Source organism: Lagenorhynchus albirostris, chromosome 1 (genome assembly GCF_949774975.1).
Source record: "Lagenorhynchus albirostris chromosome 1, mLagAlb1.1, whole genome shotgun sequence".
Classification (NCBI taxonomy): Eukaryota; Metazoa; Chordata; class Mammalia; order Artiodactyla; family Delphinidae; genus Lagenorhynchus; species Lagenorhynchus albirostris.
In genome coordinates, this window is record NC_083095.1 from 187745425 (window position 1) to 187772657 (window position 27233).

General features: G+C 41.2%; 1 protein-coding gene across 1 annotated transcript; it reads right to left on the reverse strand.

The window, feature by feature from the left end:
* Positions 1 to 1474: 1474 nt before the first annotated feature.
* HACD1 (3-hydroxyacyl-CoA dehydratase 1) lies at positions 1475 to 22857 on the reverse strand. Its single transcript, XM_060121732.1, is given in 8 exon segments — positions 1475 to 2434; positions 5092 to 5270; positions 10250 to 10371; positions 12964 to 13052; positions 13129 to 13147; positions 13332 to 13449; positions 22599 to 22791; positions 22794 to 22857. Coding segments are annotated over 8 exon segments (867 nt in total). The 3' UTR covers positions 1475 to 2351.
* Between the last annotated feature and the right edge of the window lie 4376 nt (positions 22858 to 27233).

Consider the following 27233-nt stretch of genomic DNA (forward strand, 5'->3'; position numbering starts at 1 on the left):
GGCTCGAACCCATGTCCCCTGCACTGGCAGGCAGATTCTTTAACCACTGCACCACCAGGGAAGCCCTCAAGGTCTATTTGATTCAAGCCTGACTTGCCTACTCAAAGGAACGCTTTTGGGAGATTTTCAAAAGAAAATGTTGTCACAGCAGACAAGTGCAAAGGACTTTCAAATACTCTCTTTTTAAAACGAAACTACCATTTAAGCACTTTATTTTCTACACAAAAGACAGCTTAGAATTTGTTGAAACAAAAGATCCTGAAGATAAACCAAATCTAGGGGCTTCCCTGGTGGCGCAGTGGTTGAGAATCTGCCTGCTAATGCAGAGGACACGGGTTCGAGCCCTGGTCTGGGAGGATCCCACATGCCGCGGAGCAACTAGGCCCGTGAGCCACAACTACTGAGCCTGCGCGTCTGGAGCCTGTGCTCTGCAACGAGAGGTCATGATAGTGAGAGGCCCGCGCACCGCGATGAAGAGTGGCCCCCGCTTGCCACAACTAGAGAAAGCCCTCGCACAGAAACGAAGACCCAATACAGCAAAAATAAATGAATTAATTAATAAACTCCAACCCCCAACATCTTCTTTTAAAAAAAAAAAAAGATAAACTAAGTCTAAAGTTTCGGCATGCACTGAGTATATTAATACAGTCCCTGAATAGTTTGACGTATTTCATTTTTATTAAAGTTGATCACAAGTCCTACTTCAAGATATTCTATCACTTAAGGGAAAAGAAAAGAATTACAGCTGCTGGTAGGGAGTACAAGTTGAATTAATGCAAATTTTAGGAAAAGGATTGAAAATATTTTTCATAAGACAGGCATCTAACAAGATAAATATGTGAGCTTCTTATACTATGTTACCAAAAGGAAAAAGTCCCTGAAAATTTCTTCCGTATAAAAATTCAAGATGAAAACGATCAAAGCCATGTAAACGCAGAATGAACATCAGCGTTTTTGAGAATTAGTAACCTAATCCTGCAAAGGAAATATTAAAAATGTAACATAATAAGAGAAATAGCACCTTTTTAAAAATCAAGTTATCTAAAATGTAAGTTTGCAAAACTATTCTGCACTACAAATCTCCACAAGAAATCATTTGAAAAGGAGGTAGTAACTAACACAAAACAAGCAATTCTGGAAAGTGTAAAGTTACATGCTGATTGTAAATGCAAAGAATACAGAATAATTAAAGCCAAAATGACACCTACATATCTACAGCAGGCCAAAAGTTCCTAAAACAGGCCAGCAAAGCAGCTTACCTTAATATAAGGGGGAAAATTTTAAGGACATTTTTAAGAATTAAAACATTTTTAGAACTAAAGCATTAGTAGATTATCTTCAGTGTATCTTTCTATTCAACCTATGGACAGAAGCTTTACCATAAGATTTTTGCTATTCAATGGAATTCAGAATAAACTGAGTCTATTTCAGATCATACCCTAAAACGTTTTGTTACCTAAGTACCACAAAGGGATTGTCACAAGATGATTTTTTATTAGATGATTCCACGGTATAGAGCAGCCTTTTTCAGCCAGAGTTCTGAATGTAACAGACACGGTGTTACCATCAGATTCAATGTTACTATGTTTTTTTTACAAGTGAGGCCAAGTATATATACATTCTTTCTAATCCCTTAAAATCCTTACAATTGAAAAGCTTGACCTTGAGTAGTTAATTCAAATAAAAATAAACTTGCTTAGGAGTATAATTTCAGTGGCCTAAACATATTTCCAAAGAATATTTTCCAACTGTGACACATACTTGAATATTTTGGGCTTTTTATATGACTACTTTATCTAGGTCAAAAGATTTACCATAGCAAACTATGTCTATGTTGCCAAAAATTGTTATTAATCAAAAATGCTACCTTATAACTTAAGAGAAATAGACCTTGGGTTCAAGAAATGCTAATACATTATTAACAGTTATTATAATTCTGTATTTAGTTTCATTTATAAATATCACTGGCAGGCATCATAATATTAAATCATTAAACTAATTTCTAAATATTGATTTCAAAAGCTTTGAACATATGTTGCAAAAAAAATTTAGTAGAACTTATTTTTAGTTTAAAAACTAACAAAAGTTGTTTTTCCAGGTAATACACCCAATTATTTGTTTTTATGATCATCACCTACCCAGGAGTTGATAATAAACACTTGCTAGTTCTTGGAGAAAACGGACCTGGCACGATCTGAAGGCAAATATTGGCAAATACCGCATGTCCCAAGTTATAGTTGAAGAAATAACACGATCCGCGATATTTCATGAAGCTGTTTATTCTTATTATTAAAACTTGGACTCAAGTAATCCTGGTTATTCTGGAAAAGGCACCTTGTTGTAGGGATCATTTAATCATCCTTTTCGACAATCACCTCTCCGTGAAGCACCTTTCTTCTCTGACGTAACATATGAAAGTAGAGTTGTGGAAACACTTAATTGAAAAAAGAAAACAGAGAAGGTAAGCTAGGGCTGGAAATCTTTTATACTTGAAACCTCTTAAACATGGCGGCCTTTGAAAGCAAGCACATCATATACAGTTGCTACTACCCCCTAATATTTACAGGGTTCAGGGTAAGTGTACAAATGGAGGGCCACATACCATATGCCTAAATATTTTAACGCCATCAACTGTCAGTCTTTTCAGCAAACTTAAATATTTTGATAAATATCTCTTCATAATGACCTGGAAGGCCATGTCTGAATTTAGAATTCTATAACTCTTCGGAACACCGTGCCGGAACAGTGCTGCACACGGAAAGCTGTCCCACCCGGCCCCTTCGCTCCACTCCATCGGCTGTCCTGTACCATGAGGGGTCTCGTGAACATCTGTGTGGATGTCCAAGGCCGCACAGCCCAGCTGCATCCACCCCCCTCACAAACAGCTGCCCCCTGATCTCAGGGATGCGTACACAGGTAACGGTGCTATAACCCCCAGGAGAACAGACTGGGGAAGAGAGCTATGCAGTCTAGATGTGCGCTCAGTGCCATCTGGGTTGCAAATTCCATGGTCCCGGGTTTCCAGGATGTGATCTGAAGGAAGGGGGTCCTGTGTGGAGTGGTGACCAGCAGTGAGCCAGGACACGGCCCTCTACCTAAAACTGGGCCCAGAGCAAAAGCCCCTCTTGGCTGGGCATAAGGGTGGTCTGGTACACACACACAAATATATATGTATTAGGTCAGTTAGACAAATGGTCATCCACCCTGTCAAACTTGGAGAATGATTTTGAGCCAATTTGAACCAGTACTTTAAGTTATAGGGTAAATGTTGGTGCATGAACAAATTAACATCAGCTACAAACAAGTATACAAATATCTCTGAAAACGATGAACAGAATAGCCAAAACTAATGAACCTAATGACAAAACAAGCTTTGAATATTTTGCTTAGGCAACTGTGGGTAACTACTTCTTGAACTTAGCTCAAATGGAGCCAACATGCATAAAAGATTTTATTTTTTTATTTAGGTATCCAACCTTCATTAATGTAACCGTCATATTATACCTAAGGGCCTAAATATATTCAGGCCATATAGACTTAAAGCTAACTGACCGATTTTTGCAAATACTTCTATAACATCTTGAGTAGTTTAGTAGAAGTATCGGCTTGAGTTCAAACCTTGATCTTATTCACTAGCTGAGCGATTTTTTTTTTTTTTTAGCTGAGCGATTTTTAAAGCAATTCACTTAACCTCTCTAATCTCTAATGGTCCCATTGATAAATGAGAACTAAAAGGACTTCTTTTGAGCACTAAGTGCTCAAAATGTACTTTTATACTTGTAATTAGCAAAGGATTTAATAAGCAAAGTAGAATTAGTTGCTATTACTACTAATACTAATAATCAGGTGGAAAACACCCCCCTGGCTGGCTGATCCTCCAGCAGGTGGGGCTCTCAGGTAACTGACAGCCTCCTAAACTGAGAAGCAGCTACTGGCAAAGGCTGGTCTTCATAGGACACCTGAAAATGCACAGTCACAAGTTACTGGTTTGATGGTTTCAAACCATGATCTCTTGGGCCCTGGGTTTCCACAGAGATGCCTCAGTGGCTGTGAGGAAAAAAAGGCAACCCAAGACCTGAACCTGTAACTATGATAGGACAGGTCGGGCTCTGCTCCAGACCTCCAACGTTCACTAGATGTTGCGCAAAGCAGGGGAAGAAACAAGTGTCATAGGCACACCACCCCCGAGCCCTCCTGAACTGGCCCTGGTGGATAATCGGAGGAGTCAGGCTGAGATGGGAGAAGATGAGGGGAATAAAATCACTATATGACCATCAAGGCAATTTTGATTTTGGAAAAGCTTAAAAGTTGGAGGTCCCAAGGAAGCAGCCAAATTTTACGTTCATCCTCTTTAGATGAAATTATTTCATATTGCATCAATGTCGATTTTAGATTCTATGAACATTTCTCATTTCTCTTTCCTCCCGCACTGACCCCAGAGTCTCTAACTTTATTGAGGAGGGCAAACAACAGCTTTGCTTTATCTTCATATTTCCTGCTAGTGATTATCAAAATCTGACCTAAAAATATACCACTTTGTATTTAAATGAAATGACTAGAGTCTCACCAATGCATTGCAACTATTGAAAGGTGAGGAGAAATTAGTGGAAAGACTGAGTTATTAAAAATATTTTAAGAAAAGCAGCTTTTTTATTATTTTCTAGTACACAGGGCAACACACATAAGACTAACAAGTACTCCTGGATCTTTCCAAGTATGTGCTTAATGAATAGAAATGACCTTAGATTTTCTTGGATAAAATGTTCATGTTCAGATACATAATTCTAAATGCTTTCAAAGAGTTCACTGCAGGCTTTATCTTTTCTTTAAAAACATAAATCATACTAAGCTTATTTTTAAGTGATTTTGAGAAGGCAATCATTTGTGTGTTAATTTACTTACCTCTTTTTCTCACAACTCACCCTTCAGTTATTTCAAATTATGAATACATGTGGCACTGAACGGAGGTTTTGATGTATTTTTAAGACATTATTTTTCCTTGTTTATTAATCTGGCATCTTATGACATCTTTTGAAAAACTTTGACAGCATATGCTAAATCAAAGTATAATACTAATAGAGACATACTTACATGGTATATACGAGGCCATGGTTATAAGAAGAAAATAATAGTAGTCAAAGGAGACATTGTATTTATTGGGAAGTCTTATTGAGAACATTCCTGTTTTCTTCACATATGGTAAGGCAGCGTATATTGTAAGAAGTTCACCAGCAACTCCAACAGGATATAAGATGATAAAAAAATTATATCTGGAGAAAGAAAAACCTGACAATTACTTTCTAGAATAATTATTGGATTTTATATCATGATTCTTTTGCTACTACTTTATTTAAGCTTAAAAATTCTCCTTTCTATACATACTTATATTAACCTCACGTAACAAGGTTAATTTTTTTTCACTTTAATCATTTGCTTATTAATTTAATGATCGTTTTTTTTTCTTATAGTAGTTTCCATTTTAAGTGGCAAGATCTTAATAAAGTAAGAAGTCAACTTACTTTATAGAACTGAAATAACAATACATTTTAAAGTCAGTGACTGATTGATGCAGTTTTTAAAGTATAATAAAGTATACAAGTATTATAACTACTATAGTGTATTGTAAAGTAAATGTAAGCATTGTAAGGCATTGTAAAAGTAACTGCTTTGACACCTGGAATCATACTGATTTTTTTTTTTCCCTGGAGCTAGTCATTTGTTGATCAAATGCTGTGTTTTTAAAAAAGACCAGTTATGATCCTAATTTTATATCTAAATCTTGAAATTGCCAAAGTCGTTGTTTGGAGACATTTGGAAAACGCTTTGTGGTTACTAATTAAAAGAATGACTGTTTTAGAAAACTGATAAAACCACCTGAAGCATCAGTAACTACTAAGGAACATACTGCCTAAAACTGTTTTCATGACAAAACAAGGAAGACAGGTCGTTTCCTGAATTTGCACATTAAAGGAAGAGTCAGCTTGCTTAAGAAAGAGCTGAGAGAGTTCTAGTCAACATCCAAGTCCCAGTTTGTTCATTTGGATTGCGGAGCATCCTCCAACACAGAGCGGGGCCAGCATCACTTCCACCTACAGTTAGAGGAACACTGCACAAGTGTCCACTAGTGGACCCGCAGGACAGCCTCAAGCGCCCAAGGTAATGACATTTCTTAAGCGTTCCCTTATTCCTATGTGCCAAGGATATGCAAGGACAAGAGGGGACAGAGGGGGGCAGAATTATTTGCCAAAATAGATGAACTGGTAAAGAAAGAAAATGATCCTTCTACTGTCCCTCTGTGTCCCCTCCTTGCCTTGTGCATGCCGCCTGCTTCCTCACCAGCCTGGTGTAGTTATGTGTGTGTTATTTAAATCAATTTTTTCCAACCTCGATTTCCTACCTCAATTTAAAAGTACATAACTGAGCATTTTATATTCCCTTCTTAAGTAAGACATTCAAACCTCTTAAAATTTTTTTTTAACTTTATGTGACTTGCAGATAATTTTTGGGGGGGTAAGATTGTTCTTTATTTTATTTTATTTTATTTTTTTAATTTTTTTTTTGCGGTACGCGGGCCTCTCACTGTTGTGGCCTCTCCCGTTGCAGAGCATAGGCTCCGGACGCGCAGGCTCAGCGGCCATGGCTCACGGGCCCAGCCGCTCCGCGGCATGTGGGATCCTCCCGGACCGGGGCACAAACCCGTGTCCCCTGCATCGGCAGGCGGACTCTCAACCACTGCACCACCAGGGAAGCCCAAGATTGTTCTTTAACTGAAAAAATATCACACTAAGTATAAACTAGGTTAAAGCCTTAAAGACGTGATTATTTTTAATGAAATGGGAAAAAATGACACAATTTATTTGACTTTACTTGCACTTTGAAAAGGCTCTATGTCACCAACTCTCTAAGTTCTGATGGCAGCATGACAGATTTAACTACTTATTCAGAAAGAGACGTGATGTTTCCTTACAGATTCCCAATTGTCATCAAAAATTTTCTGAAGGGACTGCATTTTTGAAATTAAAATGGAAATCAATATGAAAACATAACATTATGCATTTATCTATTCAGTGGGTTTTTCTAGGAACATGTCTGGCAGATAAATAGAATCAAAGTATATTCAAACCATCACAGCAGGGCAACTCTATAAATAAGAAGCCATTTTTAAGCTTTACTTGAGAATAGCTTCAACACTGGAACATAAATATAAATGTTATTTTAGGTTATTTAATGGGGTTGGCAAATATACAGCTGGTTGGGATCTTTAAGATTCTTGACATGAAACATAATTATTCACGATTATGCTTAACTGACGTGATGTGTTATGTTAACATGTGCATTTCAAAGTTGAAAGATTTTATAGTAACCTGTTTAACATTAAGGCAATTGACAAAGGATTTCTAACAGCAAATTTAAACATGCAATGGTAGAGTTTGGAACTTTTCCAGAAATTCAAGACATGCAAATGCATTCTAAAAGGCGGGCAAAGCATTAGAGACCATTATCTCCTGCAAACAAATTTTATAAATACAGCAAATAAAAAGAGACTATATTATGAATTAGTATTTTCAAAGGTGCTAGAAGTCTGAAAGACGGAGGTCATTCAAAATGGCATGAGATGCATTCTGGGATTAGAATCCAGCTACATTCCAAACTGCCAATTTTGCCAAACGCTTATAAATGGTAGTGCAACCTTCTTATGACAGACGAAACGTTTAAGCTCCAACTATAATTTTGAAGTATTTTGTCATATTCAAAATGGTAAGCCACAAATATCTAAAACAGAGCTAGAGAATATAAAAACGTTTGAAAGGGTATATAGTATAATTAAGTGTGATAATCCTTTGTAGGGGGAATATAGACAATTTAAAAGGTTTTTATTCTTTTAGGTTATTTATATATACTAATTTATTATATCTGAACATGTATAATATGAGTTATTTAAAAAGGAGTAATTAATAAAAAAGTTAGGCTTTTTGTATAAGGGGAGCAAAAACAAGTCTGACACTAGTTATGAATTACCTTCATAAGCTAGCTATGGATTAATACAAATATCAGAGTTTTAAAAAATAATGGAAATATGGATATTACATTGTTTTTAATATCACAAAGCAGTATTTATAGCATCAGAAAACTGGGAATAATCTAAATTCTAGTAATATAGAACTGAGTCAGTCATACTATGGAATATTATGCAGCATTAAGAGTTAGAGAGCTAGATCTAAATGGATCTGTACTGACTTAAAAAAAGATCTCCAATATATAAACAAAACTCAAGTATCGTATCCTATTTATTTTTTTAAAAGAAGATATTGGGGGTAGGAGTTTATTAATTAATTAATTTATTTTTGCTGTTGTTGGGTCTTTGTCTCTGTGCGAGGGCTTTCTCTAGTTGTGGCAAGCGGGGGCCACTCTTCATCGTGGTGTGCAGGCCTCTCACTATCGCGGCCTCTCTTGTTGCGGAGCACAGGCTCCAGACGCGCAGGCTCAGTAGTTGTGGCTCACGGGCCTAGTTGCTCCGCGGCATGTGGGATCCTCCCAGACCAGGGCTCGAACCCATATCCCCTGCATTAGCAGGCAGATTCTCAACCACTGCGCCACCAGGGAAGCCCCTATTTATGTTTTTAAAAACTCACATCTGTGTGTTCACATTGCTGTTATTAAGAAAAAGTCTGATGGTAAACTCCCAACTTTCTCTCTCCAAGGAAAGGGAGTGGGGCTCACGTAGGAGTACAAACAGGAACTTTCCATGTTTACTCTATATACTAAAACTATTTGAGAGTTTTTCACAATGAAAGCGTATTACTTTTGTAGCTTAATAAAAATTTTAACGAATGAAAATACTGTCAAATTCTTGTATTCTACCTATGTGGGACATCTATCTATCTATCTATCTTATCTATCTTATCTACCGTATCTATCTATCTATCTAATTTACCTATCTACATAGACATATATGGGATAGACGTTTCTTAACCCAACTGCTCCCCTGCATTTCTTACCACCTGGCATTTCTCACACCTGTTAGTTGTTGTATTTTCTGTCCCTTCCATCTTGAGAGGACAGAGATTTTGTTGCACTCACACCTGCACCTCAGGTATGCAGTAGGTACACAGCATATGTCATTGTTATTACTGTTATTTCAACTCTAAGTGCAACACGGAGAATGAAATGAACAAATCTATGCTGGTTTGTGATTTGTTCTCCAAAGTGCACAAATAATAAGTTGTTTTTATAATAACTTTGTAAAATACCAGCTGCTCAGAGAACGCATACTTTAAAAAGGACGGAACATCTTCTGCATTAAAAACTGTTGCTTTGGGAGGGCTATGTTTAGAACCCTTGAAATATAAATTTTGTCCTCATAACAAACAATACAATTTCAAATAAGGGTGACTTTTTTGTTTGTTTGTTTGTTGTTGTTCTGGCCGTGCCATGCAGCATGTAGGATCTTAGTTCCCCGAGTTCCCTGACTGGGGATCAAACCCGTGCCCCCTGCAATGGAAGCAAGGAGTCTTAACCACTGAACCGCCAGGGAAGTCTCTAAGGGTGACTTTTTAAAATGTCTGTCTCTGCTACTTTATACACACACAAAAAAGTTGACATTGTATATATAAGATACTAAAACTTGTGGATACTAGGTGGAATATTAAAGTAATTTAAATCAATAACTGATTGATGTAAGGGCCACTTTTAGCAATTACAAGAACAGTATGTATTTAATTCAATGAAAGTCTGTCGTGTTAAAATAATGTCTATGCACTGGAAGTTTCAAATAACTTCTTTAATATGTATTTTGTTACTAAAGCTTGCCTATTTTAAAAGTTTATTTTTAGTGTTTTAGCTTATTTTCCTAACTTTGTTTTGTAGAATAAAAACCTTGTGAGTTGTCAAAAAAAAAATTTAAGTCAATCAAACAAAATGCCATATTTTTGCCCAAGAGTTGATTTAATGTAATTCCAAAGATGTATATCTTGCTTTCAAGGAAAAATGAATGACCGACTCAGAGGCTAAGGACACTAACGTAGTTTGTCTGGCATTGCTTTCACTCAAGATATATGTTAATATGATTGTTGCCTGGTCATTAAATTAAGCCTTTAGAATGCAAGGTATAACACTGCTGATTTCAAAAACAGCAGCCTCCTGGCAACACAGGGCTAAGACACACATTTTAATTCTCTGTGTTAGCTCAGCACACAAAACACGCATGCGCAGGACCGAGAGCAACTAAACTGCAAGACATCGTCGCCACCTGGCCCATTTAACGAAGTATGGCAAGTGGTCGAGAAGACTGAATGTGTAGAAGGAATAGCGAGTGATCTCTGTCACCGTCCACGCGACCAGAAAAAGCACCACACTCTCCTCATTCTGGATCTGCAGAATTACAGAGAAAGCCACAGCGTTGTTTAACCTTGAACTTCTTTCTCCACGAAGATATTTTCTGTTTATTATTTAGTACGTGCCTTTTATTATAACGGAGAGCTAGGGTTAGACAGATGCAATACAGAAAACGCAATGCAGTCACCATTAATAAGTCTTTACAAACACGCGATTTAAATGTGCTCTAAGCACAGGAATGGTCAAATTTCTATTGGGTTCTCTGTCTCACCCTTCACTCCAGCCAATAACTCAACCATCCCAGGACAACATCAGCCCCTCAAAACCAGTATTGGAACAATCTGACCCTCGGACTTTCTGTTGGTCGTCAAATCACACCCATCCTACTGCAGCACTAACTCCCGAATCTGCCCACTCACTGCAGCCTTGCTACCACGGTGTCAATTTAGGACCTGATCACCTCTCATGCAGAATGCTGTCACAGCCCCCTATGCAGTGTCCACTTCAGAGGTGGACGTTTTCTCTTAAAAGCAAAACAGAAGCAAACCAACAGAAACAAAATTGGAAGGTGCTAGTCCCAGGATTTAAAAGCTTCATGGCTTCCCCACTGCTTAACAGGAGGAAAGGGTAAAACCCTCCCACCTGAGCATGATGTTCAAGGATCTTTACAGCTGGAGCTCAGAAATCTTGACTTCTTGTGCAACGACTCAACCCCACCCCCAGCTCTCTCTGGGGACACAAAACTTTGTATTATTTCCAGAATATGCTCTGAATGTGTCTTAACACACGCCATTCCCTCTAATTATCAATAGAATGCTCCTCCCTTTTTATTTTTTTATAAATTTATTTATTTATTTTTGGCTGTGTTGGGTCTTCGTTGCAGTGCGCGGGCTTCTCATCGCGGTGGCCTCTCTTGTTGCAGAGCACGGGCTCTAGGTGCGTGGGCTTCAGTAGTTGTGGCCTGCGGGCTCTAGAGCACAGGCTCAGTAGTTGTGGCTCATGGGCTCTAGAGTGCAGCCTCAGTAGTTGTGGCCCGCGGGCTCAGTAGTTGTGGCACACGGGCTTAGTTGCTCCGCGGCATGTGGGATCTTCCCAGACCAGGGCTCGAACCCGTGTCCCCTGCATTGGCAGGTGGATTCTTAACCACTGCGCCACCAGGGAAGTCCCTGAATGCTCCTCCCTTTATCAATACTTCCCATGGAAAACCCTTTCTCACCTTTAAGATCCAGGTAACCACCACGGCCTCTGGAAAACTTGTCCCAAACCCCTTCCTCTCACCCTGAGCAGTTACGTGCTCCCCTTCCTTGTTCTCACAGTACTGTGTTCATATCTGTATTGTAACACTTGCCAATTTCTATCAGGATTTGTCTGCCAAACGCTTGTATATCTACAGCACTCAGCTGATACACTCCTTCCTCGGGGAAGCCTTCCTTCACTCCCTAAGTCAGGCCAAGTCTGCCGGTTACTGCAATCCACACTGGCCTCTTGTTTCAAAGCACTAACACTAGTAAAATCAAACAATTACTTCTGCAACAACTTGTGCACCATCTCTCCCAATTCCAGGCTCCGTGAGGTGGGAACCATACGTGTATTATAAATAGCCAGATTCCCGGCACAGCGTCAGGAACAGAATAGGCGCGTAATTCATACTTGTTGAATGACTCAACATCTGTAGGGCTGCCCCCTACTCCCCGATGGTCAGTACCCCTGACAGCTGAGACTGACTTATTCATTTCTGTAAATCCCGAAGTAAGCACAGTGCCAGGGGTATAGAATGCACTCAATACATGCTGGTTGAATTAATTAAAGATGGGTGGAAAGATGCCCATGAGATACCACTGTTGGAGAAGATTAAATAGTAAAACCAAGGAAGAGATTTTCTGTAATATAAAAAAGAGGCGAAAGGGATAAATTGGAAGACTGGGATGGACACATACATACCACTATATATAAAATAGATAACTAATAAGGATCTACTGTATAGCACAGGGAACTCTACCCAATACTCTGTAATGGCCTATATGGGAAAAGAATCTTAAAAAAAAAGAGTGGATAGGGACTTCCCTGCTGGTGCAGTGGTTAGGAATCGCCTGCCAATGCAGGGGACACGGGTTGCAGCCCTGGTCCGGGAAGATTCCACATGCCACGAAGCAACTAAGCCCATGCGCCACAACTACTGAGCCTGCGCTCTAGAGCCTGCAAGCCACAACTACTGAGCCCATGCGCCACAACTACTGAAGCCTGCGCTTCTAGAGCCTGTGCTCCGTAACAAGAGAAGCCACCGCAATGAGAAGCCTGTGCACCGCAACAAAGAGTAGCCCCCACTCGCTGCAACTAGAGAAAGCCCGCGCGCAGCAACGAAGACCCAACGCAGCCTAAAATAAAAAAATTTTTTTTAATTGGAAAACCCCAATTTATATGGCTATAAAAATGCCAATTTTTGGTTTTGCTGGTGTTTCAAAGCCATTCTACGAACGCACTAAGTCAATGTACAATCACACTTACATCCAAACCCAACCTTTCTTTGGCCAAGGGTTCTGCTTCCTGAAATACAGTTAACACTTTGGATTCCTATTAATAAGAAAGCTTTCCTGCAGGCTCAAGTAGACGAAGTGTTGTGTCACTTACTGGTTTTATACTGTGAGTAACGAGCCACACCATAAAGATTCTTGAACTCACTTGGACCCCAGCCACAAGCACAGAAGTAGGCACAATTCCTTAAAGAAAAAAACAAGTCAACCACTGCCCGAAATGCGATCTATGCCAAACATAAAAATTAAATCACAAACTCACCAATTAAACAGTGGACTATCTGTAAGCAAACACACAAAAAATCACGTCAATAGCATACAACATAAAATAAATTCCTGTCATCGTTGGTTTTAAATGCATCTGTAGGGAGTAAATAATCAGCAAAATAAGACTAATTTTGCTCCACTGATATATTTTCAAATAAATATGGCAGTGACAGATAAATAGCGTTGTTGAAAACTTACCTCAAGCAAGGCAAACGTCTGGAAAAATTTAAGTGTCTTCTGAATACTTCTATATAAACCTTTGTGTGTTCCTTTTTCCATATAAAAACGTACCATGGCAATAGCTAGTACCAGCCACCTAGAGAAAGTAAAAGCATTTTATAAAATTCTGTCACAACGAATTCCACTGAATCCTGTAAGGAAATGTCATAATTTATACAGTAATAACATGTATGTGTTATTATGCTCTCAGTTCATTATTCTATTTTAAAAACCCATAGGAAGAAATGACAAACATCGTTTTTACATCGACTCTTCAAGGGAATAAAGAGAACATATTCGAGATCAACTACATACAAATGTCAAACACTGTGCATTGCATTTTTGGTCTCAGCAGATAAACTGACGGACTGAAGGAATAGGTTTCTGTACCAAAAATGAAGTTATTATAAAGCATTTAATAATTATATAAAAATTTGAGGTAAAAAGCTGTGTGTGTATAAATATGTATTTTATACAAATATATAGTATATATTTATATGTAATTATAGGTAAAAATCTTGAATGAGAATCATTAATTAACACTTTTATCATTTTCTCTAAATAAAAACAATTGTGGTACCACAGAAGGGACACATATAGAAGGTCAGACATAAGCCTGCTTTTAAACAGTGTGTTTTAAAACTAGTGGTTACCAAGGGGGAGAGAGCAGGGGAGAGGGGCAAGACAGGAGCAGGGGGTTAAGAGATACAAACTAGTATGTATAAAATCAATAAGCAACTAGGATATATTGTATAGCACAGGGAAATATAGCCATTGTTTCCTAATAACTTCAAATAGAGTATAGTCTACAAAAATACTGAATCTCTATGTTGCACACCTGAATCGACTATACTTCAATTGAAAAAAAAGTTTGTTTTCGAAAAAGAAAAAATACATATGTCCCCTCCCCCCTTTTAACTTACACTTGTACATTAAATATAGTTGCTGTGAATTAATGGCACTTAAAAACAGAAGCTACACCTGTGGAGACCGGCTTTGTCACCCGGGTACTCAATCTCCAAGAGTCACTGATGAGAGGTAATGTTTTTTTCCAGTTTCCTTTGCAATTACAAAAGCACTTTGAAGTTTAAAAAAGTTGCGTCACCTGTAACTTTTAAAACTCCTTAATAATACACCCATGGAAATGAATAGCTACCCCAGGCTTTTGAAAAGAGTGGTCTCCAAAGTGTCTAGTTAAATGGATTTATGAACTATAAAATTGATAATAATTTTATACAGTTTTAACTTTTTAATTAAAGATAACTCAATAAAATAGACAAATGGCTTAAAGGTGCCTGCAAAGAAACGAGCGACTGAGTGGGGGTGAAAATGCAGACTCAATCAAACAGCAAGAAAACGGCAGAGAGGCACTCAGCCCCGGGAATCTCTTCTCCTCAGCACACCATGAGGTTAAAAACAATGACCTTTAGTGAGATATGACAAGGAATCAGGCAAGTGCCGGAAACTACCACAAAGACCTTTGAAAGGTAGAAGTATTAAGGATAATAACAACAATGATAATGATAGGTGCACTTTCAGAGTGCTTTCAATGTTCCAGACATTGTCTTATATGCATATTTAATATATTAATATTTCTTCCTCACAATAACCCCATGAGGTAGCAACTACTACTATCCTATTTCACTGCTGTGGAAATAGGCAGAAAGGGCCCTATAGCCAGTCAGCTGGGACCTCAACTCACCACTCATCTCACAGTCTACGCTCTTGAACTACTCTGCTGTACTGGTCTGGCTCTAAGCATATACTGTGCCTTGGGATATTAGCTAATCATAATAATTCATGTATTTAAATTATAAGTAATTTTTAAAGTTATACAGAATGTTATGCTCAAATATTTTAACTGATAGTAGTACGCTATCAAGAAAGTTTGAAAGCCACTGTTTTATACGAAACAATCACCATGCAGAGATATCTTGCGACTTACCCTAAGGCTCAGGGTAAGTAAGTTAATGGTGGAGGTCTCCTAACCCTCACTGCTCTTCCCTTGCTACTGCACCACGGCTTTTACTGGATTCACCTCACAGTTCCATCCCGCATTAGAGCCAACACTCAACCCTGTGCTGGGATAATCTGAGTGTGCTAATCTGGATAATGTTTTAGGTACCTTCCAGGTTTAAAATGTTCTGATTTCATTATCTTCAATTCCAAGTCCTTACACTACTTCTAACAAGAAAACAAAAAGGTTAATGTTTTCAGTCACATTTTCCCATATACTTGTCTTTTCTTTTAGACAAATCCAAATCAGATTTTTACCAAAGACCGATTTAAGAGGTAACTGTTAACCTACCAAAGAATTCATCAAAAGATTAATTTAGATGGCAAGTTTTCTACATTTTTCAAGGCATAATATAAAAATCCATGCATTTTAACAGTATAACAAATTTTACTGTTTTCCCATAGGTGGCAGTATTGTACCAACTAGTACAGTATAACGATACTATCCCCACTCACCTGTTGGAAATAAAAGAAATTAACACTCTGGGGTTAGAAAGGACCATGGAACTATCTATACTAACCTCTCATCTGTTTTTTGGTAAATATGGCCAGGAACTCATCTGAACTAACCCGTGTTCACTTCCTAAGCCCCCCCACCCAATCACAAAGGGTGAGAATCAAAGTCTCTCTTGAGGGCCCTACATTCAGCTAACGTTGGGCTTCCTATATTCGTCAGTTTAGTAACTGTAATTTTAAAAATTTCCCAAAGCAACAGGAGTGTCTACAATTAGGAATTCTGTTTTCGACAGTCTTTTTTAAAAAAATATGCCAGACCTAATGATTGCCTAAATATGAACCCAAATAGACACTATCAGTCCTTGACAAAACACTCTCTTTGGAAAATATAAATATGTGTTCCGCATGTAGGTTTCTCACTTGCTTAATTCATTTATTCATTCATTCATCTTCAGGATCAATACAGGACAGGTACTGTGCTAGGTGCTGGGGAATTAGGGATAAACAGGACATAGTTCTGGCCTCAAGGAAATCTTAAGTTACTAAGTGGAGAAAGAACACTGCAGCAATGAAAGAGATGTGGCATAACTTCCTAAACACCTTCTAACACTCACTAAATGCCTTCTTCTCATGCCACTATGGCTACAATTACCCTGAAAAATCTTACTGAAGGTGGAGCTCTTCTAGCTGCCTTCTGGGGCTTCTTTTTCTCCTCAGATTTCTTGGAGACCACCTGCTTTTTGAAGAACTTGGTTATCTACACCTATACTTTTTTTTCTTAATTTCAACACCGCTTTAAAAATTTTTTACAACTTCAAACATATACAAAGGTATAGAGAATGAGTGGTACGATGAACCCCCATTTGCCCACTGCCCTGCTTCAACCAGTATCATCTTATTAACAGTCTTGTTTCATCCAAACCTCTATTCACTTCTTTCCCCACAAGCCTTCCTCCCTGATTATTGTGAATCAAATCTCATACATCCTATGATTCATAAATCCTTAGTTATGTATCTCTAAAAGGTTTATTTTTCATAAACATAACCAAAACACCACTACCCCATGTGAAGAATTGAACAATAACTTCTTCAATCACAAAACTTAGAGTCAAGATACAAATGTCCTTAACTGTCTCGTAAGTTTTTAAAATCATGATTGAAATAAGATTCATACATTGCAATTAGTTGCTGTGTGTTTTATGACTCTTTTAAATCTATAGGTTTCACCTCCTTCCATCCATCCTCATCTCTCCTCCCCTCTTTCTCGTGAAATTTATCTGTTGAAGACCCTGAGTGGTTCCTGCAGAGTTACCCGTGGTCTGGGTTTTGCTAACTGGATACCCCCATGTCATTTATTATATTCTTCTGGCCTCCGTATTTCCTGTGAGTGCGTAGTTAGTTCTAAAGGATTGATCAGACAGATTCACGTTCGAGGTTAATTTCTCCGTTGTGTTGCGTACTTCCCCAGGGAGCCCAAAATTTCTGGCTGTCCCTCTTCGTTGTGATGTTAGCACCGATGGTCATTATCCACATCCATTATTTCGTCAGTTACTGAGAAATGATGATGTTCTGATTTTATCGCGTCTTTTTTTTTTTTTTTTTTTGCGGTACGCGGGCCTCTCACTGCTGTGGCCTCTCCCGTTGCGGAGCACAGGCTCCGGACGCGCAGGCTCAGCGGCCATGGCTCACGGGCCCGGCCGCTGCGCAGCATGTGGGATCTTCCCGGACCGGGGCACGAACCCGTGTCCCCGGCATCGGCAGAGGGACTCTCCACCACTGCGCCACCAGGGAAGCCCCGGAGATGATCTTTGACGTTCATACAATCCATACTTCTGTGTAGTGTTCACTGACAACTCTAAACTTCCTTTCCTAGACTACATGCAGACTCGTTTAGTAGCCAACATGTGTTTCAATTTATCACACATAAGGCTCTCATGCCAACAGAGTTAAGCTGAAAGGTTCATAAAAGAAAAAAGCCAGATAAACTGGACTTCGGTAAGATTAGGACCTTCTGCTCTTTGAGAGACATTGTGAAGAGAATGAAAAAGCAAGCCATACCTGATAGAAAATATTTACAAATCACATATCTGATAAAGGACTTGTATTCAGACTATATAAAGAACTTTCAAAATTCAATAGCTGAAAATCAAACAACAAACCCATAAAAAATGGGCTATACCCTATACCAAAAAAAGGTACACAACTGGTAAGTAAACCCATGAAGATGCTCAGGGTCATTAGTCACTAGGGAAATGCAAATTAAAATCACAGTAACACAATACACCACTTAGAAGGTATAAAATTAGGACGACTGACCACACCAAGTGCCGATGAGGATATGTGACAACCAGAAAGCTCGTTCACTGCCCATGGGGATGTACTGTACAACCACTCTGAAAAAAGTTTGGCAGTTTTATAAGAAATCAGCAATGTGACTGCCCTATGACCCAGCCATTCTACTCATAGGTATTTACCCAAGGACAATGAAAGCGTGTGTCCACACAAGACTTGCATACAGACGCTCACCACGTCATCTGTCATAGCCCCAAACTGCAAAGAACCCAAACGTCCATCCACGGATGAAGGATAAACAAGTTGTGGTAGGTTCATACATGGATCCACCTACCTCAGGAATAAAATATATGTCTATTACTCAACACTTCAAGAAATGCACGTGCCTGAACCTTGGGTTTGGTGCTCTGCTAATGCAGACTACGTACACTGTGAGGATATCTTAAATAGTTTCCTTCTGCATGACGTGCATTTTTCAATTCACCACTAGGGGTAGGAATTATCCTTTCTAAACACCCACTGTGTGTCCAGCACCCTGCCGACCACTTCATATCCACTATTTCTTAATTCCTTGTAATAACCTAGCAAAGTAGTTGCTTTGCTACCCTGACCGATGAGAAAACCCAGGGTCAGAGAGGTTATGGAACTTACCTAAGGTCACCCAGCTAAAAAGGAGTGAAAACATAACCTTCAATGAACACCTTCCTGTACTGTTTACAGGTTAAAATCCAAACGTGTTAGCGAGGCATGTAAGGCCTGTGCAGTGAGCCAGGTTCCCCATCCATCTTCCTTTCCCAGCCTACATTGCAGGCCCGCTTGCTGTCACCCCAACCGCACGTCAGCATGAGTTGTTCCCTACCTCCTGCTCTTTCCTCATCCCCGCCGCTCAGCTGGAATGCGATGGTCCCCCTCCCCCGCCCAAAGCTTTCTCTGATCCTCCCTACCTGTCTGACTTGACACCTCTGCGGAACACTTACATCATCCTGTCTTTTATTGCAATCTACAAATGCCCCAGGTAGCACTTCTACAAGGACACGGCCTAAAATATTTAGCTTTTGTCTCTCGCTTGACCTAGGATAATGCACTAACACATGTGGGCTTCAAAAGTGTTTGTAGCAAAGCAAAAGAATTAAAAGAGAGAAAGAAAGAGAGAGAGAGAGAGAGAGAAACGCTCACTTTCCTCGTCAAGCATCTGTTGTGAGCAAGTACAATAAAAATCCTCACATCCTTTAAATTACATTATTACTTAATTCTACTTAGTTCTACTCCAGGAATTCATCCTAAACAACTAATTCAAGAGAAACAAATTAAAGTAAAACATCATTAGAGGCACGATTTAGTCCATTACTGTACCTTAACTCTATTCCCTCTTATGTAACCATGAAAGAGTGTAATTATGAAAACTATGTAGAAATATTTGGTGAAACAGTGAGTGGAAACAGAATATCCTACACAGCAGATACTGTAACTACAATACCCTATAATGTGCATTCATTCACTCAACAAATATTTCTTGAGTGCTTCACGGAGCTGACACTGTTACAGGACGACGCAGACAATAAGCAACAGAACCGATCAGTAGAATTCATTGTACAGTTATACGGTAATAAGTACGATAGAGAAAAATTAAGCAGGCAAGGGGGATAAGGAGTGTCTGTGTGCGGTTTTTGCTATTTGAATGAAGATAGCCACGAAGGCCTCCCTGAGAATGGAGATTTGAGTAAAAATCTGAAGGAAGTAACTCACGTGAGCGATAACAAGGAAAAATGAAAGGCCATGCTAAGCTTATAGAATTAGGCAAGTTCCTTTCTACATTTATGTAAAATTTTAATTCTTAAATATTATTTTGATTGTTTTCAAGACGATTACAAAAAAATTAATAAACCCTCCAAAGCTCTGCTAAAAGAGAAAAACAGAACAAGCAAATGAACAAAAGAACCTTTGCAGTAGCAGATGTAAACCAGTATATAGAGAGGATGGATAAACAACAGGGTCCCTCTGCCCCAACCCTCCAATTAAATCGGGAGGCTTTCTTGCATCTCATGCCTATTTCCAGAATTAATCTCACTTGGAATATCTACCCTCTACATATGCAAATCCTATCCCTTCTTCAAATCTCAACACCTTTAGAAAGCCTCCAAAGAGTTAATTATATGGATTATTCCATTTCCGTTCCCCTTGTCTTTTTTTTTTTTTACATCTTTATTGGAGTATAATTGCTTTACAATGGTGTGTTAGTTTCTGCTTTACAACAAAGTGAATCAGTTATACATATACATATGTTCCCATATCTCTTCCCTCTTGCGTCTCCCTCCCTCCCACCCTCCCTATCCCACCCCTTGGCAAGGGACCTTCTCAACATAGGCAGGGAGACAACTTTCGGGGAAGCAGTAATTTGCTGAGCCAGGGAGGAAGGTTAGGAATGAAGTGTGAGAACACAGCTGAGAGAACATTTAATTATACTTCAGGTCGGGTAAGAGACCCAGAAAACTTCAGAGGTGGCTTGGCTAGAAGTCACAGCAGAAACATGGGGATTATTACCCAAAGGATGAGCAGCCTGAGCGAAGACGGAGAGAGCCATGAAAACAAAACTGCATGGTGTCTGAGGGCAGAGTTAGTTACAGTAGACTTCAAAAGCAATAAAACTGGAAAGAGGAGATCAGGGAGATATTGCAAAGCGCCTTGAACGACAGACAGCCTAAATCCCTTCCACAACAGTGGAGGCAATGCGGGGTAGCGGGGGCGGGGGGGGGTCACCGAAGGCTTTAAACTGGAGTTACGCATTGACTTTCATTTTTTGAAAAGGTACCTCGGCCTTCAAAAGGGAGAGTGGCCTGGAAAGGAAAGGCACAAGACCAGTTAATAAACGGTGGGGGCTTCCCTGGTGGCGCAGTGATTGAGAGTCCGCCTGCCGATGCAGGGGACACGGGTTCGTGCCCCGGTCCGGGAGGATCCCACATGCCGCGGAGCGGCTGGGCCCGTGAGCCATGGCCGCTGAGCCTGCGCCTCCGGAGCCTGTGCTCAGCAACGGGAGAGGCCACAACAGTGAGAGGCCCGCGTACCGCAAAAAAAAAAAAAAAAAAAAATGGTGGGCGTCCCCAAAGTGTTTATTAACTGGATGAGACTAGCACAGAGGACAGAGGATCTTTTCAGCCTCCAGGGTATCTAAAGGCTGCAGCACACAGTGGGTACTCCATTGTTCTCCAGTAGCTTTGACTCTATTAGTTTTCCCTTTCAAGATCATAAAATTTAGTGAAGTGGAAACAAGTAGCACGGCTCTGGATTCAGACTGTGCCGAAATCCGAGTCTGACACTTGCTGGTTTGGGGAACTTGAGCAAGTGACTTCACCTATTAGTGCCTCGGTTTTCTAGTCTATCAAATGTAATATCATGCACCCCTCACAGGACTGCAGAGGACCAGAAATGACATACTACACCTAGAGTGACTGACACAGTGCCTAGCGCACAGTGAATCCTCAATAGATACCAATATTTTCATTAACTGTATTTGGTATTAAGCACATAATAAGTACTCAGTACTGTGTCAAATCATTTATTAAATCTTTATCGATCACATTTTTCTATAAGCCCTAGAGAAAGTTAAAGGTATTAAACGTTTCCCCAGATTTGTATAGATTAATAATACTTCATGGGATAACGGGAAAATAACTTTTTTAAACGGCAACGCCATTGAGAAACGCAAGAGCATTTTCCCAGCCGGTTTTGAAAAGCGGTCGACACAAGTCACTGTGACAGCTCTTTGCAGAGAGACAGTCATTGTGTAACCTTAACTTGTAAGTCGTACTCAAAGCCACAAATAAAAGTACGGGGTATCAGTCATGGAGCCAACAAGATGCTGGACACGAGTGCTATGCTCCGATCCGGCAGGGTTTTTAGAAAACCGTCCCAAGTAAGAAGCTCTCGGGAGCACTATTACTTAAAAAACAAAACAAAACAACAACAGCAAAAAAACCCGTAGCGACACGAACAGTTAGGAACACTCTGCCCAACCATCGGCGGCACGAGGACGCACTCCAGGGGCCGGCGGCCGAGGACGCAGGTCTGGGCCCCCGGCCAGACGGCTCCGGGCTCCGGGGTGGCGGGACCCCGGCGTTTCTCCAGCTGCAGCAGCAGCGGCGCCCGCGGCGGCCGGGCCGGAGCCGCCTCCCCGGCGGGGCGGCCCCGCATTCCTGCCCGGGTCTATACTTAACCTCCGGCCCGCGCCCCGCTGCCGCAGCGCACGCCGTGCACCGTATTAGGCAATGCCCCGCGAGCAGGGCCCCGGCGCCCCTGGCCCCCCCGACCACGCTCCATTCAAGCCCGGCGGCGGCTGCAACGCCCCTCCCCCACGGCCACCGCGCCGCGCGCCGCCCCCGCGCCGCGACCACCCCGCCTCCGGGCGCGCACCCCGGCCCGCCGGCGCCCGGAGCGCGGAACGCCAAGGGGTGGCGGCGCGAGGAGGGCCCCTCGGGGCGCACGTACCCCGCGGTCATGGCGATGTTGTAGAAGGTGAGCCAAGCGGTGGCCAGCAAGCCCCGGCGCCTCCTCTTGCCCGCGGCCTCCCTCTCCTCGCTGGCCTCCGAGGCGCCGCCGTTGGTGCCGTCCTCCTCGCTGGACGCCATGGTGGCCGCGCAGCCGGGGGACGTGGACGAGAGGGGCAGGGGAGCGGGAGGGGTCCTGCCGAGCGCGCCGCTGAAGCGCCGCCGCCCGCTGCCGCCGCCGCCTCCGTCAGGCGCCCCATGTGCCGCGCGTAGGAGCCTCGGCGCCGCCAGCCCGGCCGCCCGCAGGGGGAGGAGAGGGCGTCCCGGGCCACCGCCCCGCCCCCGGCCCGCGGGAGCGCGCGCCGCGCGGGGACCCGGCCGCCGGTCCTGGGCGAGGGGGCGCGCGGGGGGTCCCGGGAGCCCCTGGGTGCGAGCTCAAGCTCTGCTCTCGGGGAAACCCATCCGCCTCGCCAGCTGGGGGAGCCTCCTCTTGGAGACAGCCCGGGCGTCTTGGCGCAGACTACGGGCGCCTTGCTAGTTAGTGCCTTGAGCCGAAACGCACCTGGACTTGGCGTGGCCCTGCCCCGCCCAGACTTCTGTAAGATTGTTTCTGGAGGTGGAGAGAGGCCGTGGGATCCTCCCGCCAAAGACTCATTCTTCAGAGCTTCTGGGGAGGAAGCGCCAACTTTTCACACTGTTTCACTTTTCCCAGCCGGCGGAGCAGGCATGGGGCGGGGGGTGGAATAGGAGTGCCCCACCTGCGTGGATTCCACTGGAGCCAGTGTTCTGTGGGCGTTCACTGCACTGCAGCGCGGGATGCTGGATGTTAGAGGGAAACTGGAGGAAATAGGACGTGACTAGATACCAAAGGAGAAAAGTTTGCGCAGACAGAGGCAACCTACGGGTGGAAAGCTAGCAAGAGCCCTTCCCTCAAGAAACGTAGTATCCCACTGTTATGCACTCTGTGTCTCCTTTTTTTAAAATCTTCTTCCAGATACACATGCTTTCTCCTAACAGTTATTTCCTCTTTCCCCTTAAAGCACACAGTTAAGAAGGCAGGCTCTGGAGTCAGATGACTGGAATTCAAACCCCAAATTCCAGGCTCCACCAGTCTTATTAGCTGTGTGAACTTGGGCAACTAAATCTTTCCATGCCTCAATTTCCTCAATGGGAATAATTTTAAAACCTACCTCGTGGGGTTGTTGTGAGATTTAAGTGAAATCCATGTAAACCACTTACAGGCCGGAAACAGTTTGAGTCACCCCAAATCAGTGTGTGAGCGCCGTTCGGGCAACTCGGATCTCTGGTGATCCAGTGAAAGAAATTCTGCGCAGAACAAGGGAAGCGATCTACTTGTTAGGTCGTCCTCCAGGAACCTGATCCTGGCCCTGGGCTGGAGACAACCCCCGAAAGACCACGGAGACGAAAGTTGGACCTGGTCCACGCGGATCCTGATCAGGGCTCTGGGCGCCTCCCCCAGACGGCACTACCAGCCTGATCTGAGAAACTTAGATAATTTTGAGGAGTATGTTAACAATGGGAGATGGGGAAGTCTGAGGTGTGCCTGGGGAAGGAATACTGGCTGAAAATTGTTCAAATTTCATGAAAACTATGAACTACTGTTTTTAAAGACATTTACATTGGAAAAAGAAGTACAACTATTTGCAAGTGACAACATTGTGTTATTAGAAAAGCCTAATGAATCCACAAAAAAGCTACTGGAACTAGTTGCAGGATACAAGGCCAATGTAACAAAAAGTCAATCCTTTCATACATTCTAGAAATGAACAACTGGAAATTGAAATTTAGAGTAAAACAATCTAATGCTTACCAGCATCCCAAACCGTGAAATATAGAGGGATAAATTTAACAAAACGTGCAAGACCCGTACACTGAACACTATAAATCACTGTCAAGAGAAAGTGAAGACCTAAGTAAATAGCTATTCTATGTTCGTGAATTGGAAGACTCAAGTTGTTCAACTGTCAGTTCTCTCCAAATCCCAGCAGAATATTTTTTAATTTGACAAGATAACTCTAAAATTGATACAGAAATGTGTAGTAAGAATGAAGTTGGAACACATACATATCTGTTTTCAACAGTATAAAACTACAGTTTACAGGACAGTGGGGTAGGCATAAGGATAGACCAAGTATTTAACCAAGAGAACGAAAATAGGTCCATACAAAGACTTGGACACCAACGTTCATAGCAGTTTTATTTTATTTTATTTTTGCGGTACGCGGGCCTCTCACTGCTGTGGCCTCTCCCGTTGCGGAGCACAGGCTCAGCGGCCATGGCTCACGGGCCCAGCCGCTCCGCGGCATATGGGATCTTCTCGGACCGGGGCACGAACCCGTGTCCCCTGGATCGGCAGGCGGACTCTCAACCACTGCGCCACTAGGGAAGCCCATAGCAGGCTTATTTATAGTTGCCCCAAACTGAAAATAATCCATGTCCATCAACATGTGAATGGATAAACAAATGGTAGTATGTTCATACAATGTAATATGACAGCAATGAAAAGGAACAAACTACTGAACATGCAACATGAATGAATCTAATAAACTCTATGCTGAACAAAAGCAGAAAGATTACATAGTATATGATTTCATTTATATGAAACTAGAAAAGGAAAATCTAATATACAGTGACAAGAAACAGGAAAGTTGTTGCCTGGTGCTGGGGATGTGTGCAAAGAGAACAGGCTGGGAATAGACACAGGAATCCTTTCGGAATAATGTAAGTGTTCTATTTGTTGATTGTGGTGTTACACAGGTGTATACATCTGTCAAAACTCATCACACTAAACACATAAAGCAGATGCACTTTATGTATATAAGTTATTACTTAGAGTCAATTTTAGTGTCATGCGTAATAAATATTTTAAAGTGTAAAATTTACAATATTGATATGTTTAGCATAAAACCCAAATTTTGTGGCAGAATGAGTTTGTATATTACAGTTAATAGTTTCTCCTCCAATTATTTCTTTAAAACATTGAATATGACATGAGATGTAACATTTTCAGTGTGGCTATATTTTTTAACAAAGTTGAATATAACATTTTGGGGAAAAAACTTTGAAATATCCTAAGAGTAAATTACATGCCAACAGACTTCTAAAACTGTCCCTTTAAAAAGTAAATAATTTACTGTATACTACGTACCAATAGGGGGTACCAAAATGAATGAAAAATGGGTCCTGTCCTCAAAAGACCTACAGTGCTTTTTAGTGGATAAGAAACTCACACAAATGTATTCCAAGATAATGTCAGAAACATACCACCTTTCATATGCCAGGCACTTCCACTGATTTAATCCATACAACAATCGTCACAGATAGGTATTATTATCCACATTTTCAAATGAGGCAGTTGAACTCTGGAGGGATTAAGAAACTTGTGCAAGGTCAGAAGCTAATAAGTAGAGATTCTGATGCTCTTCCTGACACCAAAGTCCGTATTCTATCATCAAATGCAGAGTAAAAGAAATTTGAAAAGTGAATCGCGGAGTGCTATGGGAATAACTTGTCTGGGGGCTCAGAAAATCACTTTTGAATACTTGAAGAATGAGTTATTCCAACAGACAGATTGCAGGAGGATCTTGCAGGCTGAGGGCTCACCATGAACATGGGGGTGGGAAAAACAAAGAAGCTTGAGGATAAGTGAGTTGTGCACTTAGACTAAATCTTAAAAGTATCAGGCGAGACTAGAAACACGTTGAGAACCACTCTATTTTAAAAGGCAGGAGTGAATTTCTGAAGGCTGGAGAGAAGGAAAATCATACTGAAGAAGCCTCTTTCCCAAGGTTAATCTGGCAGCAGAGTGAACTGAATGCAGAAGGCATGAGGGATGCAGGAAATGAGATGAGTTTCAGTCTGAGAGAGAAATGATACAGCCCAGAGCTAGGCTGGTGGTCAACTTCAGCATGAAGAGGGGAATGAATAAGGAAATATCTTGAGACACAGCAGAGTCCCCAAAAAAAGGGTTTCATTTGCTTATTTGTTGAAGCAAAGGGGCAATAAGATATAAAGAGGCTGATTGTCTATGTGAAATAGGGTATTTCATGAAGCAAGATCCCTGTGGTTGTGAGAGGGTTAGCGATTAAGAACATAGATGGAGGAATTAGGTTTCAAAAAGAGAAAGGACCCTTCTTTCTCAGACAGGCATGAAGGAAGTGGAGATGGAGGTATTTTGAGGCAGGGAAAAGAAAGTTGAGGTGGGAGCCTGCTTGAAAGCAAGGTGTCCCCAAAGCAAAAAAAGATTTGGAATAGCTTTCTACATATAATATTGTTTCACTTTTCAAAACATCTTTTATCAATCTACACATTAGCCCTTGTCTTTAGGGTAAAAATGGATTAGTTAGCTTGGCTTCAGAGCTGTCTACTATAACCTGAACCCAGGGGAGCCAATCGAACATTTATCTCTTAGGAAGTGCCTGTCACCAAAATACTCTGACCCAGCTAAGAAGGTCTGTCCATTGTCTGTAAACTGATCTGGCTAACTTTTAATCCAAACTTCCATTCTTTTCTCCCTACCCAAACTGCTATTTTCCCATTCCTGTTTGTGTAAGTCTCATTCACTCTTCAAGGCTACATTCAATACCAGTGTTTTCAAGTGGCTTTCGCTGATTGC